This window comes from Carassius gibelio, chromosome B7 (assembly GCF_023724105.1).
Source record: "Carassius gibelio isolate Cgi1373 ecotype wild population from Czech Republic chromosome B7, carGib1.2-hapl.c, whole genome shotgun sequence".
Taxonomy (NCBI): domain Eukaryota; kingdom Metazoa; phylum Chordata; class Actinopteri; order Cypriniformes; family Cyprinidae; genus Carassius; species Carassius gibelio.
The window spans coordinates 10058487-10074573 of record NC_068402.1 but is presented as its reverse complement, the minus strand read 5'-3'; the positions used below and the strand labels follow the sequence as shown (position 1 = coordinate 10074573).

The window sequence follows — 16087 nt, the reverse complement described above, 5'->3', positions numbered from 1 at the left end:
GCAATGGCCAATCAGAGGTGTTCCGATGAGTCATCGCTGACATGCCGGTGCTTCCTTCACTCGCTCACTTACTGAATACCTCTTTCTGCCGAATTCTCTCGTCAGAAACAACAAAGTGCAGATGTGTGTACGAATCTATAATTAAGATATTGATTTCACAGTGTTAACAGTTTCAGTGATTTTAATGGTAGTTTCTGAGAGTGAATGAAATCTAGACTGTCAGTGAAAATTATGTTTAATAATGTAAATGTTATTTGCTCTCTTTCTGAACAATGAAAGATTAGTAGCAATATTTATATCACATTAACTTTCAATGTTAAATTCACATTTAAAATAAAGTCAGTCGTATTAAAAATATGTTATGGCATGACACCTATATTTGTTACTTAAATAAACAGACAGGGTTTTATAATAATTTACATAAATTGGATTAAAGGCTGATGAAATATATACATTTATACACACACACATACATTACATACATTTTTTGTCTATATATCTATATAAAAAAAGGCTCCGTATATATGACCCAAAGTAACTAGTAACTAACTACTTGAGTAGATTTTTTATCCGATACTCTTTTACTCTTACTCAAGTAACTATTCAAGACTAGTAGCCTACTTTTACTTTTACTTGAGTAAATATTTCTAGAATTACTTTTACTTTTACTTGAGTAAAGTTTTTGGGTACTCTACCCACCTCTGCATTTTAGGCCTATATGTCTACTGTATTTTTTCTAATTTAAAGTTTTTTGAAACCTGTTGTGAGTTGAATAATTTTCACATTTTGTTTAATTATTCAAGTGTCTTTCGCAAATGTGTTCTTTAATTTCGAACAAATCATATTTGCATATTGCGAGGTTTTTCAAAAAACGTTAAATTCTAATTTTTTAAATCGTGACATTAAACATTTGTGTTGGACTTGCGTGTTTTTGTCATATTGGTCCAATGTTTGATATGGTTCTAATGTTCGCGTCCTCTCTGCCTTGACCTATTGCTGTCTTCCACTAACGCAACATCTAGTCAACAACTTTATAATCATATGTAAACATATAATGTAGTGTACTGTATACATGCAGTTTCGTTATCTATATTTTAAAGGCGCATCTTAAGTTTCCAGCTCAATGCGGCGCTTGTTTCTAAACAAAAATCACGAGATGTGAGTGATTTCGCCTCTTGATGGCGCTCTCATACTGTATAATGACAACAGAGTCAACAGCAATGGACATAAAACCAGGAACAACTGTCTATCGGTGAACATTTTTGGACTGTATGGCCTAAAATCAAAGTATAAAAAGCTTCCTGCATTTTTCTTCGAATTAGAAATTGTAATAAATTATTAATTATTAAAGTACACTTGTAAAAGCTTGAAAAGTCTTAAGACTTGAAAAGTCAATAAAAAAAAGTCATTTAATTGTGCCTGTTAAAATCCACTGCATATTTGTGTTTGCACTGTGCAGAGGTTTTTATTTCAAATGTTTTATTGGAGAGTTGAGTGATGTTGGCCATTGCTGGAGGCCATTTTGATGTGCATTACCCCTATTTGGACAATAATTGTTTCTGATAGTAATGTAAGATATTTTCATAATTTACATGGGCTATTTGGTGATTTTATTGCCAGCTAAATCTAGAATGTTGGTGTTTGAATCCTTTTTGACCACTGAGGAACACAACTGTTGCTGTTGAAATATGAAAATATTATATGTAATATTAAATATTACTGAAATCCTGGACAATATTTCATCACCGCTCCACCTTAGTTAAAAGGAGAAAGAGGGAAATAAACAGTTAAACATTAGAAATGGGCGTTAAATGTTTACATAATATAGCCATCAGTTAGACTATATTCTTTTTTTTTAAATAACATCCATCATTTTGAGTTAAAAAGAATTTAATTTCAGTTGTGTGTATCTTCCTAGTATTTAACAGATATAATCACCATCAATATTTTATTAATTTCCTATTAAATTAAATTTGACTTATTTAATTAAAAATAATGCATGCAGATTCATTTCACATGAGAAACAATTACCATCCGAATAAAGATATATTGAGCACCCTGCCTATATATATATATATTTGGAGCTAAATTACAGGGTGGACAATTAATTTTTTTGACACATTAAAACAGTTTATTAAACAAGTTTTTTTTCATGATGCATTATGCACTCATTATAATGCCTTAAGAATACCCTTACAATATATTATAAATATGGGCTTCATAGTAAGTGTTACCATATATTAAAAAAAAAAAAAAAAAAAAGGAATCAATGGATATTTAGCTGGTGCAATACCTTTAACCCCTTAACTGTCACTCCGTCCCGAATACGGGACGCATACGGTTACTTCGCTATATTACAATCAAATCTAATCTAATCTTGACAAACTATATATCGTTGGAAAGGTCTAAGAAGCAAAAAAAGGTAGATGGCTTATTCACTATTCACTTTTAATATGAGAGGTTCAGTCCCTGTTGTGAGGCAGTTGTGGACCAATGGTTAGAGAGTCGGACTTGTAACCCAAAGGTCAAGAGTTTGAGTCTCGATAGTGACAAAGACTGTAGGTGGGGGGAGTAAATGATGATCAACACTATGACTGAGGTGAGCCCTTTGAGCAAGGCCCTGAACCCCACTGCAAAATAAGGCTTAATTGACCTATTATTTTGTCTTGTTTCTAGTCAAAATATGTGAGCCTGGGCAAATTTTTGCAACTGAAAGCTGAATAAAATGAGCTTTCCATTGATGTATGATTTCTTATGATAATGTTATGATGACAACATTTGGCTGAGATACAACCTTTTTGAAAATCTGGAATCTGAGGGTGCACAATTAAAATAAAATCTAAATATTGAGAAAATTGCCTTTAAAGTTGTCCAAGTTAAATTCTTAGCAATGCATATTACTAATTAAAAAGTAAGTTTTGATGTATTTACAGTAGGACATTTTGTTGGCTATCGCTACAAATAAACCTGTGCTACTTCGGACTGGTTTTGTGCTCCAGGGTCACATATGTAAAAATTCTTAAATCAAGATGCATTTAAGCAAATTGACAAGTATAAGAGAATTTGGTAGATCATTTTACTTTGTTTAAGCAAAATGCACTTCATTTAGACTGTAGTTTTGCTGTCATACAGCTGATGCTCTGTGGAGTGTGCACATTATATACATTGAGCTGAGAAATGCTGTATTGATATCACTGGAGCATCTGTGAAAAAAAAAAAACATGCTCTGTGGAGGTGAATGTGAAGCGATGACCCGGCCCACCCACACTTGGGGATTTTAGCTGAAAAATTACAGGATATTTTATGTCTTTGACAAAATAAGCATCTTGATATTTATGTTTTTGAAAAGTTCCTTTTTTTATGCATTAAAGAGGAATCCAGATTTCCTCAGTGTTTATTCAAATCAGTGATTTCAAGACTTCAGAACAGTGACCTTCAAATATTCACCATAAACTTTAGTCATGATTAAATCAGCACATCAGTCAACACATTGTTTCATATGCATGTAAAAATAAAGAAACGTTTAATGAGGTCTGGACGTGTGTTCTGAGTTCTGGAACGGTGTGAACAAAACAAAATCAAGGGTTTGAATCTTTAGCCAGTTTGGCTGTGTTCGAACTGTTGAAGACATGATGGTTCGAAACAGATAGATTGCTTGAACCTATTAGTATACTTGTCTCGATTTATTCTGGCCTCCAGTCCCAACACAAGGGCCAACAGATTTCACCTACCTGGGCACTGCTCAAGAGACTCTCTGTTACTGCAGGCCTGTTTGTACCGTTGCCCAGACAAACTACAAATAAGTTTAAAGAGGGTCCAAGGAGCAGGAGGCTTCCAGGAAAAAAAAAACTCTCCAGCAGTGTTTCACACTGTGTGAGATTGCTCTGAGGACCAAACACTTGTCACAAGTGCTCTGTGCTTGGCTTGCTTACAAATTGTGTCTTTTAATCCCAACATCTAGCTACTTTTACACTAGGGAATTTTTTTTTATCATGTTTATTTAAATCTAAAAACATCTGTGGATGTAAACAGATGTCTGTAAGATTGCAGGACTGACTTCATTTTATGACTCATTTGGGACATTTGCCTGAAATGCTATTATAATTATGTGCAAAATACAATTATTTAATTTTAATTCTCTCTCTCTCTTTCTCTTTCTGTCTCACACACACACAACTGTAATAAGCACAATAATGTATATAAGTATTTATATGACGTTGATCACTTGTTTTTTACTTTAGTGAATTTCATTAATACGTTCAAACTGTAGGTGGCAGCATTCTCATAATTACAACTTGATTTCCTAAAAAAATATCAAATTCTGTATCAAACACACACACACACACACACACACATCACACATCTTTTTATATATAAATAAATAAATGGAATATATAATATAAACGTATAAATTATTTATTTTACATATATAATAATTTCTATAGAATAAATTATATTTGTGTAATGGAAAATATAGAGATTATATGATAATAATTTATGATTTTTTTAGATGCATGTAATATATTATATTTTATTTTCTACTATGTCTATTATTTATGTTTAAATAATATGAGATACATTTCTTTCACTCCCTTGAAAGTTAATTAATTTTGCTTTTAAAAGCATCATTTACTAGCATGGTCCATTTACTATCCTGGGCTGCATTTCCCAAAAGCATCGTTAGCCAACTATGATCGTAAGTTCTATTGAACTCTATTGGTAATGACAGAACTTGTGACCTAGTAGCTTTTAAAAAACCCGCACCCCTGTTCAGTGGGAGAGGATCACTGATAGTAGTTTTTAGTGGCATGGTTTCTTCTGTGACCTTCTGAAAGTACACTTTGGCACCAAGACATTTCAAGTTTCTGCACTTTTTCCATCAAGATGTACAACAGATGTGAGATGCCATTAGTGAAAGTGAAAGTGAAGTGAAAGTGAAGTGACATTCAGCCAAGTATGGTGACCCATACTCAGAATTTGTGCTCTGCATTTAACCCATCCGAAATGCACACACACAGAGCAGTGAACACACACACACTGTGAGCACACACACGGAGCAGTGGGCAGCCATTTATGCTGCGGCGCCCGGGGAGCAGTTGGGGGTTCGATGCCTTGCTCAAGGGCACCTAAGTCGAGGTATTGAAGGTGGAGAGAGAGCTGTTAATGCACTCCCCCCACCCACAATTCCGTCCGGCCCGAGACTAGAACCCACAACCCTTCGATTGGGAGTCCAACCCTCTAACCATTAGGCCACGACTTCTAGATATGATCTAACACAGGTCTCTATTTAGTGAAACCACAGAAAAATCCAGCAGGCTAAATTGGATCTAATTTTTAATCTTATAATGCCAAAATAAAAAGTAGCCATGCGAAGCTGTGATGACAACATACAGAAGAAGCTTTATGCAGAAAAATGAGCAAGTGTGTAAAGAGCACTATGAGAAACAGGCTAGTGACAGATTGACATATCCACCTGTTAACCTCTTACACTAACATACCTGCCAGCACTGAAGAATCCAGGAGAAATTCAGCTGGCCAAGATCTCAGGAGCGACACGCAAGCCAACTCTACCTGCCAAAATCTGCTCTGTGGGCAGCAAAAAAACATTATGCAACCACCCCATTTGGAGTTTAAAGTGATTTTGGACGAAAGGGATACAGGATAAAGATGTGCTTGCATTTAAATTGCAGCACATACAATGTGAAATCCTAAAGCCTGCCTTTCCACCCAACATATGGTGTCTAAGTTATTCTGGTTATATTTTACAGCTGTCTTGACTCAAAGGAATAGTTCACCCAAAAATGAACACTTGCTGAAAATGTCAGCCTCAGGCTATCCAAGATGTAGATGAGTTTCTTTCTTCATCAGCAGATTTGGAGTTGTTTAACGTTACTTGCTCAACAAATGATCCTCCTTAGTGAATGGGTGCCATCAGAATGAGAGTCCATCAGTCCATCAGGTAATGTATTGTGGAGTGAAAAGCTGCACATTTGTAATAAACAAATCCATCACTTTACCCCGTGGTTTCTGATTAAAACACCATAAGTCCATAATCCATACTAACGCTGTGAAAAAGAGTCCTCTCACATCAAAATCATCCCGCATATTTATTTAGAACTGTTTCATAGTGCTCGATCTGTGCATATTTCTCTCCTGATTCAGATGAGAAGATGTCAATATTATGGATAGATGACTCGTATTATTGTTGAAAGCTAAAATAGGCTTTTCACTTCACAAGACAGTAATTGGTTTAATTGTGATGTTTTTATCAGCTGTTTGGACTTCTGACGGCACCCATTCACTGCAGAGGATTTATTGGTGCGCAAGTGATGTAATGCTACATTTCTCCAAATCTGTTCAGATGAAGAAACAAACTCATCTACATTTTGGATGGCCTGAGGGTGGATAACTTTTGGGTAAACTATTCCTTGAATAATGTCTTTAAAGGAGCCATTCATTTTTAAAACCTGATGAGCATATTAGCATTTTAAGGTATATGCTTTCAATGCAAACTTTTTTCCAAAAGGTAGACACTAAGTTTAAACTGCCTTAAGACATCATTTGGCATCCTATAGACAATCCCATAATGCAACACAACATCTTAGTTAAAAAAACACCCAAAATGGTGCGTTAAGTCACAAATTATAACAAAAATGTGTAATAAACAATCACAGGCTGGACCTCTGTGTTTTGTAACATTGTAGGCTATATTGCAGCATTTCTCATGTTAAGCTTGGGATGGATCGCTTATGTTTTCCTCATTTTTAAGTCACTCTGGATAAAAGTGTCTGCTGAATGAATAACTGTAAATGCTATGTCATACGGGCCTCATTGTAGACCACAAAGGACATCTGGGTAAAGGTGACAGCCCGGTGCTTTCCCTCTGAGATAAAGTTTAACTTTAAGAACGAACACGACAGCACGCTTCAAATGACATAATGCTCAATTATTCCCCTTCATTGCTCGGGATGATCAAGTAAAAACTTGCTCAGTGCCAGCGCTAAAAGCCACGGCGATATTTCACTCTCTGCCAAATGATCGGCTTGAAGAATCAAATGAGCTCGACTCCGTCACGCCTGAATACCTCAGACGCGACACGACTCCGTTTTTCACGAGAAACTTGCATTTCTATTTGCAGGAAGACCGAGGCTGATCAGGCATGCATAATACCCATGAAATAAATCCAGACTGTGAAATGTTTTCCTTTAAAGCACATCTTTCAGCGCAGATAATGCTCAACAATTTTTCAAGGAGGATTGTGCCCCGCTGTTATCCTATAAACGTCTTCTGAGGTTATTATGAGGTTTAACGAGAGCTATGAATATATACAGCAGAGCTCTATAGAGCTTACTTTCTTTTCTTAAATGTGCTCCTGCTACTAAACAGAATCTCATTTCAGGTCATCTGTTGTTTTAGTGATGTTTGCTGAGGCTGTACCTTAAGCGTGTAACTCATCATGCATTGTTTGTGCCACTTCAAATCTTGCAGCTTGTTGAGGAGAGGTGTGTTATATTGCTTTTTTCAAGCAATCATACGTATTGTTTTTGCTTGATGTAAAATAAAATAGGCAAAATAATTATTCCTTAGACTTACATCAAAGGAAGAGACCAGGAAGACATAACAGTTGGCTCTTTTGGATATCATTATGGTGGTATGTTTGGTCAAATTTAGCTGTGTTGACTGAATCTGGCAATCAGTGTCTAAATTTAGACTATTGGAGTTGTTTATCATAAACAGAGATATCCTGATCGTTTACAAGTGGAAAACTGAGTGCGTCTGGCTTTTTTTTCTAACTCTGCAGGAAAGCCACAGATGGTACGGATAGGAGTAGAAAAAGAAAATTATATCACCATTTTTTTCATACAGAACTTGGCTTAGAATTCACTTTGTATCATTGCTGTTATTCAGCTTGAGTTAATAAAACAGACGAATCTTTTGCATGCATTATGTAACCATCATGCAGATCATTTACAGTGGGATTTAAAGTCTGAGAACACAAATGAAAGTGCTTATGTTTTGCATTTTCTAATTTAAATAAAGGAACAGTTCACCCCAAAAATGAACATTTGAAGAGAAATCAGCTCGAGGCAATCACGGATCCTCTGAATTCTGAATGGGTGCCATCAGAATGAAAGTGTCTTGTGAATCCATGTTTTACAAACATGCAGCTTTTCACTTCACAAGGCATTAACTGATGGACTGGACTGATGTGGACTACCTATTGGATTATTTTTATCAGCTCTTTGGACTCTTATTCTGACTACACCCATTTACCGCAGAACATCTATTGGCTCTCTTAATCTGTTCCCATGAAGAAACAAACTCAACTACATCATGGCCTGAGGGTGACTTAAAATAACATCTTAGTATTTGGATGTTCTTTTGATTTCATCATTGCAGCATTTACAAAACTTTAATATTCAGGATTATATGGAAGAAATATCAGATTTTTAATTTGGTTTTAGGGATCTTGTATATGTTTGTTCATCAGTTTGGTTACGATGTGCTCTATTTTCATCAGATCTGAATATTGACATATGTCAATATGCTGTTGGATACAATTCTCACATGTCAAGGTCATATTTTATGCATAAATGAAAAGAAAATAAATAATATAATTATTATAAAATAATATAAATAATAAAACAAATATCTTTCTATCTACAGTATATGACTTGACAGGTGTCATGACTCATCTCTAAACAGTTAGAAATATACTTGTACTTCTATTCAGTCATTATGAGAATTACCTGTGAGGTGTGAATCGGCATCTCAGCTCCAAGGAAACGATATGCATGCCTCATACAGTTACTTGCACACCACTTGTCAGGACAAAACGCCTTTATTGGCGAGTATGTGAAACACTGTGCCAAGTGCAGCACGCAAACACTAGCCATAGGCTCGTGCTTCTAACCTCAATAGTAGCGCGCACTCGTTCATTTCTGCCAGGCTTATATGACAACGCTTATATCGGCTGGCGTGCCATCTGTCGAGAAACGGGACAAATATTTCAGGTTTTCTGAACTAGAGCTCCCAAATGAAGCGATAAAAAGGGATGCAGCGTGATGAATGGGAGAGAATAACGCCGGAGTAACTCAGGGATGTTTTGGATGCATTGCGTGCCAGAACTGAAGGTTTGATGCCCATCCACAGGCTCGTGTTTTGATGAGTTTGTAGGCGATCGCTCCTGCGTGAATTATTTACTGCGAAGTTAACCGACTGGACTATCGACGAGCAATATGCGGTTGTTTGTTGGTTTTGTTTTGTCAACTTTTTGGCTTTGGGAAGCGTCGCTTTCTCGCGTTTACACCAATCACTGGGCTGTTCGGATCCCTGAAGGACCAGAGGAAGCTGATAAACTCGCTTCAAAATATGGCTTTACTAATTTGGGTCAGGTAAGCATATTTTTTTTGTGTTTCTAATTTATTTTCCTTGCTACTATAAACGATGGGAATTGGGAAACACTTCTGTCCGTTCCTTGTCCAAGAGAATAAAGCATCACGAGACCATTATCAAAAACTAACAAGTTAGGTCATGCATAACGCAAATGTTTACGCTCTAAAATGCTCTGCTAAGGGCTTTGATGCTTCGCACGCAGTGGTTCGCAGCAGGTGTATTGTTATTATTTTTTTTTAAACTGGTAGGCAGAGAAAAATAATTGTGCCAAAATGTTAACTACTCAGTGATAGAATCATAACTGCATTAGCGCTTGGCTAATTAAATATTCATGAGAAGCAACTTTCACTTGCATGTTTTTAGTTTCAGCGAGGTAATTGCGCAAAATATGAAACATTAAAATGAAAAAGGTAATTCGAATTGCGAATTTTATTTTATTTTTTTTCAATTTTGAGGCTGCAAGTCAAGTCGAACAGAGCGGACATGATATCAATAGGTGCCGTTGCCCAATCAACCTCCTAATGCAAATAAAAAGGTTTCCAAAGGGTTTTTAAATATTTATTGGAAATCTACAGGATTCACTTAAATCAGTGTAGATAGTAATGGAACAAGATAACTCAGGATGGTTAAAAAATATTGAGTGTGCTTTTAAACAAATTGTTCTCAGCTGATTGTAGGCTACTTCAGGACCAATTTTTTAAAAATAAAGTAGGGCAAAACTGGTCACTGTACAAAAGTTAACTTAATTTAACATTTAAATTTATTAATATTACTATAAACTACATAGATTCAACAATATGTACGATTATTTCTATTGACATCGACTGAACAAAATTGAATTGTGCTTTGATGGTTTTTGACTTGTGTGGCAGCCAAATATAAATTGTGATTTGTTTGATGATTGGCCCAAATCATGCAATTGAAGCTGTAGCTATTTAATGCAACTTGCTAATCCTTTGTATAGTTTTAGTCATGTGTTTTTAAGTAGATAGCAAACAAACTCTATCTGGAACCATTTAGTCATTTTGCTAAAGTGTGTGGAAATTTCCCTTCTTCTACTTGAAAATTGTTGATTTGTATAGTGGGGGGAGATTGATCAGCCAGTCAATGAGAAGCAAAACTGGATCTAGTTTCTAACACTGTAAGTAGTAATGTGACGTTCCATTTGTTATTTTCAAATGAAGGTTGGGGGAATTCTGTGTTCCGAATGTTTGGAGTGCTGTGGAATGCTTTGGAAGATTGGAAATGGGAAATTTCAGCTTGAGTGTTCCTACTTCCAACTTGTCTGGATCACAGCATTACCTGCGAAATTAGACCACCCACACTTTCTTTCTATAAAAGTACAACCTATAAAAACATGTGCACCAACAAACCTGAACGCTTGATTGGCTAATACCTGTTTTTTGTTGTGGTTTAAAGAGTCAAGACATAGCTCAAAGCATACATTTCAGTGACATGCTAATTTAATGTGATATTACAAACATTTTATGCTGCGCCAAAAAGCCACTAGGATTTTTAAATACTTGAAGAGCCTTTGGGTTTCTCTTGGTTGTTTGCTGTGTTGCTTCATATTCTTGCAGTATGTCCATAATTGCCCCTCTATCCTTAAATAAACTCTTCTTAACCATGTTTACATCGTGAGAACTTGAGAAATCGTACTGTGGATTGTTTGAACACGTTGTTCAGCTCTCGTTTCCCAAGTCAACCACACTGTATGGAATGCACCTCTCTCTTAGAGGGCCTTCGGGCATCCGGAGGTGGTGTTTGCTCAAATTAAAACTGTCTAAGCTAATAGTATGCCTTTTCTCCAAGGCTTTAAGATGATCTCCTCAAGCTAACCTCTAAAGTCTGTGAAGCTTTGGTTTGAGATGATTGCTCATTGTCTCAATTATTTTTTTTTGTTAAAAGTACAAAGTTGTCTTTCAAGGTTATTTTAAGTCCACTCTGTCACCTAATGCATGCATGCATCTCAGTTCTGCTCAGTGTGTCTTGACAGCAAGGATAATGGATGAGAGTGAGCAAAAAAAAAAAAAAAAAAAAATCTGACAAGCTCCATGAAAGATTAACACATGTGCATGGATTCTTTTCCACATTTTTGGCTAAGGTATGTTCAATATTACACCCTCTCAGATTTCACAAAAAGAAAACCTTGTTTTCAAGATTAAATAATCTGTTCAGTGTGTCCTGACAGCAAGGATAATCAATATGAGTGAGCAAAGAAACATGGAGTTTTGTTTTGGTCTGTGTGACTCCGCCCAGTTTACCCAATATTATTTCGACACCATGTGGATGCCGGCAAACAAAATGGGTCAGAGATCACAGATTCTGCTTGACCTGTAATGTCCATTCTGAATATCCCTCTGAATATATCTGAGCAGAATCATATGGGAACACAGAAAAATTTACTCATACACTTACAGTTTAAGGTACATTCCGGCTGCGCTTCCTCAATCTGGCATCCTCGGTGAACACTCTTTTGAATTTTGACTGTACCCATTTCAACCGCAAACTGTCATTATCACATACTGCACCTTTAAAAGAATAGACCAACACAAATGATAATCATTTCATTATTTACTCAGCCTTATGTTGTACCAAACCTTTTTTACTTTTTTTCAATGACAAACAAAATGAAAACTAACACAAAAGAAAATCATTTACACAACACTTTTTCTATACAATGACAGTTCTTAATGATGTCAGCTGTCAAAAAATACCATTAAAGCAAAACATCTTTCACATCACGGCCTTGACATAATTGATTGTCTGTAAGAGTTGTGCGACAATCAGTCAATGTTTGCAAATACCATTGAAATTAATAAGAAGTAAAATTGTAAAATTAATCTTTGCTGTTGCAAACAGTGTATGACTTCCCTTATTAAACAGTTTTTTAGTGTTAACTCTAAAAACAGATGTATACAAAACCATGGTTTGATGTTGTTGTTGATGATTAGTATTTTTGTGGCATCTTCATTAAACATGCATATACTCCCACAAACATACATACTACCACACTCTCAGGAAAAAAAAAGGTACGTAAAGCTATCACTGGGGCAGTATCTTTTCAAAAGGTCCGCCTTTTTACCTAAAGTATCCATATGGGTACCTTTACAGTAGATATTATTAACTTAAGTGTAGATATTAATACCACAGAGGTACAGAAGTGAACCTTTTGAAAAGGTACCAACCCAGTGACAGCTTTTGCCAAAAATATTTTCTGAGAGTGCAGAACAGAAATTTGTTTAGAGCGCGGGAAAGAAACAGAAGTCATTTGCCTTTCTAGAAGTCAGTGTACCATCAGAATGATGTTGAAACTGATATTTCAAGGAAAAAAATCTTGTGTGCTCAATATTCTGTCTTTAATCATTGAAATGTTCCACCAAAGTTCTAGAATTCCGATAAAAAAAGGCATCATTCCAAGTTTGATGTCATGAAAACTAAAATGCATTTGGAACATTGCAGTTATGATGTGACAGTTTAAATATGTTAGGAGAATGCCATTTGCAGTTATGAAATTTTAATAATTGCATTTACGTCTGTTCCTTGTGCAAGGGAAAATTATGGAAAATTATGGACTCTGATTGACAAAATAACAGCATGCAGGTTTGGAACAACATGAGAGTAAGTAAATACTAAACTATCCCTTTAAGTGTTTTTCTTAGAAGTGGCGTGTGTGTGATAGATGTGCTGCGTATCACAGTCAGATCTTGAGGGCAGTAGGCATGTGCCAGCTAGACTTTGCCTTCTATGGCACCACCCACTGTGTGCCATATGTCCATTTTACAGAGATTCACTTTGGCAAAAACATTTTTTATGTGGTTGGAACAGCAATCCATGTGCATGAAGCTTTTATACTGGAGTCTGTGTTGATATTGGTTGCTTTTAGGTAGGATAGCCCCTGCCAAGATGCAATTTCTGTCCACCAAAGCTGTCTGACAAGTTCATTTCATGGCCTTCTCAAACGTGTGACTGTGATTTCCCATGCTGTTTTTCATGGTTGTTTGTTCTGTAGATCGGAGGACTTGAGCACCATTACCATTTCCATCACAGCAGGGTGGTCCGCAGATCCACCTTTGCCACCAGAGGCGCTCACAGCTTCATTCACATGGACCCGAAGGTAAGCATTCCCTCCTGTGGCCACATTACTATCACAAATCCTTCCACCGATGACAAGAATGACACTTGAAATGCTTGAAAATTGATGGAATAGTTTACTTAAAAATGAAAATTGTATAAAAATTTACTTATCTTCAAGCTATACAGCATATAGATGAGTTTGTTTCTTTGAATTTGGAGAAATGAAGCATTACATCACTTGATCCTCTGCAGTGAATGGCTGCCATCAGAATGAGAGTCCAAACAGCTGATAAAAACATCACAGTAATCCACAAGCAATCTACACCACTCCAGTCCATCAGTTAATGTCTTGAGAAGTGAAATGCTGCTCATTTGTAAGGCAGACATGGGTGGGAGGGATTAAGTTATTGCGCACTAATATTATGTCTTCTTGTACTTACTGCTGTTGTTTCTTTTCATGTTATCAGAAAATAATACTTCTGATTCGGCCCGTCAAAGTTTAACTCCCATCTGATAAGTGCGCGTCCTTGTATCTATTGCAGTGATTAGTAGGTGGAGAGTAGGTGGTCTTGAAAAGCACCATGAAAGCAATCCGGTCTATAATGTGTTTTCGACTACTTCTGGAAATGGTAGAAAGTGGAAAAGCTCAAAACAGATTGTGGAATTTCATGTGAGAGGACATCAGGAGATGGACTTTCTCACTGCAGGAGGCATTATTATTTATTATGGATATTTTGGCCTTAAAAAGCTTAAATGATGGATTTGTTTCTTACAAACACACAGTCTTTGGCTTCACAAAACATCAGGCCTAACTGATTGACTGGATTGGTGTGGATTACTTGTGGATTATTGTGATGATTTTATCAGCTGTTTGGACTCTCATTCTGACGGCACCCATTCAATGCAGAGGATCCATTGATGAGCAAGTGATGATTTCTCCAAATCTGTTCTGATAAAGAAACTTATCCACATTAAATAAATGCAGCCTTAGTGAGCAAAAGAGACTTAAAAAAAAAGATATAAAAAAATCATACCAACCCTAATCTTGTAAATGATAGTACACGTTAAGAAAAAAAAAGTTAAAATGAGAGTTTGCAGCTGCTGTCTTTATGAAAGGTCTCTTTTAGTTGAATTTAAATGGCCTCAAAAAAACCTACTGAATATATTTCAAAAATGTTATGTATAAGCTTGGCCCTGCGCAGGCCATCTGACACACGAACTGAGTCTGTGCTGCTGAATCATAAACACCCGTTGATGCCGGAGGGATGGTAGTTAAAATTTACAGCTAAATGTTGCAGCATTTATAGCATGTTTCATTGTCCGCATGTCCTGCAGTATGCTGTGTTGTAATGAATAAAAAAAAAAAAAAAGCTTTATTTTTGACTTTGATCGCATGGTTTTCAGTATGTTGCAGTTTCTGATGTGTCGTAAGTGTCATCATGGACAGAAGGAGCAGTGTGTCATAAGAATGAAACAGACTAAAACGAAAGATGTGAATGAGTATTCAAGAAGTCATGTAAACATTTCACAAATTCAGCTATTATCTAAGCGGCCTCATTTTCAATGGTATCTCATAGTCATATTTTTTTCAACACTGTACAGGGTGACATTCAGCCTGGGGTGTTAAAAGCACTCAATATTGCATAATTAAGCAGTAGCACAGATGGACCCCCTCCCACCACCATGTACAATGACCGAAATTCACAATGTAAATCTATATCTGAATCATTATGGAAAGTAATAACAAATATATATATATATATATATACATATTGTATATAAATCTATATACTTTTTAACAACTTTTTGCAGGACTTATCACTGATTTTTGTGGCCCAAAATTAATTTGCACTGCAGTCGCAAGTTCGCAAAATCTTGGACGGACTGGTTTATACATCATCAAAATGAACTTATACTAAACTGAAACTAAAACTGCAATGCAATTAAAGTATTAAAACTTTCACAACTATAATAACCTTTCCTAGAAGGTGTAGCAACCTTTGTATGGGGGACACGTTTTCAGAAATAATTATATTTTTAGACTTTACTAAGGGCAAAATTATAGTTAGTCACATAGGCTATACAAAATATTTTAATAGATTTAAACAGTTTTTACAGTCCCACTACATCTAGTGCCTATTTACCATTGTTTATCTTTCGTCAAATCAGGTAGGAGTACTGCTGTTGATTATTAATTATGACTACCCAATGAATATTCATGAGCCAAGCTGCTAAGTTCTGTTACAATTGTGTCCTCCCTACTTTTCACATGGGCGTTCAGCCTCTCCATCTTACACGTTAGCTCACATCGGTCCCGGACGCATTTAATATGATGAGCAGCCGTGTTTGTCCAAGACTTCATTTGACAGAGCAGCCAGGCATTCAAAGTCAAGCTGTTTCCAGCGTTTGGAAAGCAGCCCTCTCCTGCTAAGATTATCTCCTCCCGACAGCCGGCATCTCGGGAGTAATAAAACAGTCCAGGTCTATTGGAGGGCATCTGACGGAAGGCCTCTGATCATATCCTGCCCCGGGCTATGTGTACAAATGGTGTTGCGTGGCAAATGCCCAATAACCAATTTCATCAGTGTCAGGCCACAGGCAGAGGCCGTGCGAG

General features: G+C 36.3%; 1 protein-coding gene across 1 annotated transcript in view; it reads left to right on the top strand.

The window, feature by feature from the left end:
• Positions 1–8844: 8844 nt before the first annotated feature.
• pcsk6 (proprotein convertase subtilisin/kexin type 6) overlaps positions 8845–16087 on the top strand; it is a 71067-nt gene continuing 63824 nt past the window's right edge. Inside the window, exons 1-2 of the mRNA XM_052561505.1 lie at positions 8845–9395; positions 13409–13513. Of these exons, the coding sequence (XP_052417465.1) occupies positions 9240–9395; positions 13409–13513 (261 nt within the window). The 5' untranslated portion in view covers positions 8845–9239. The remainder of the gene's footprint in view (positions 9396–13408; positions 13514–16087) is intronic.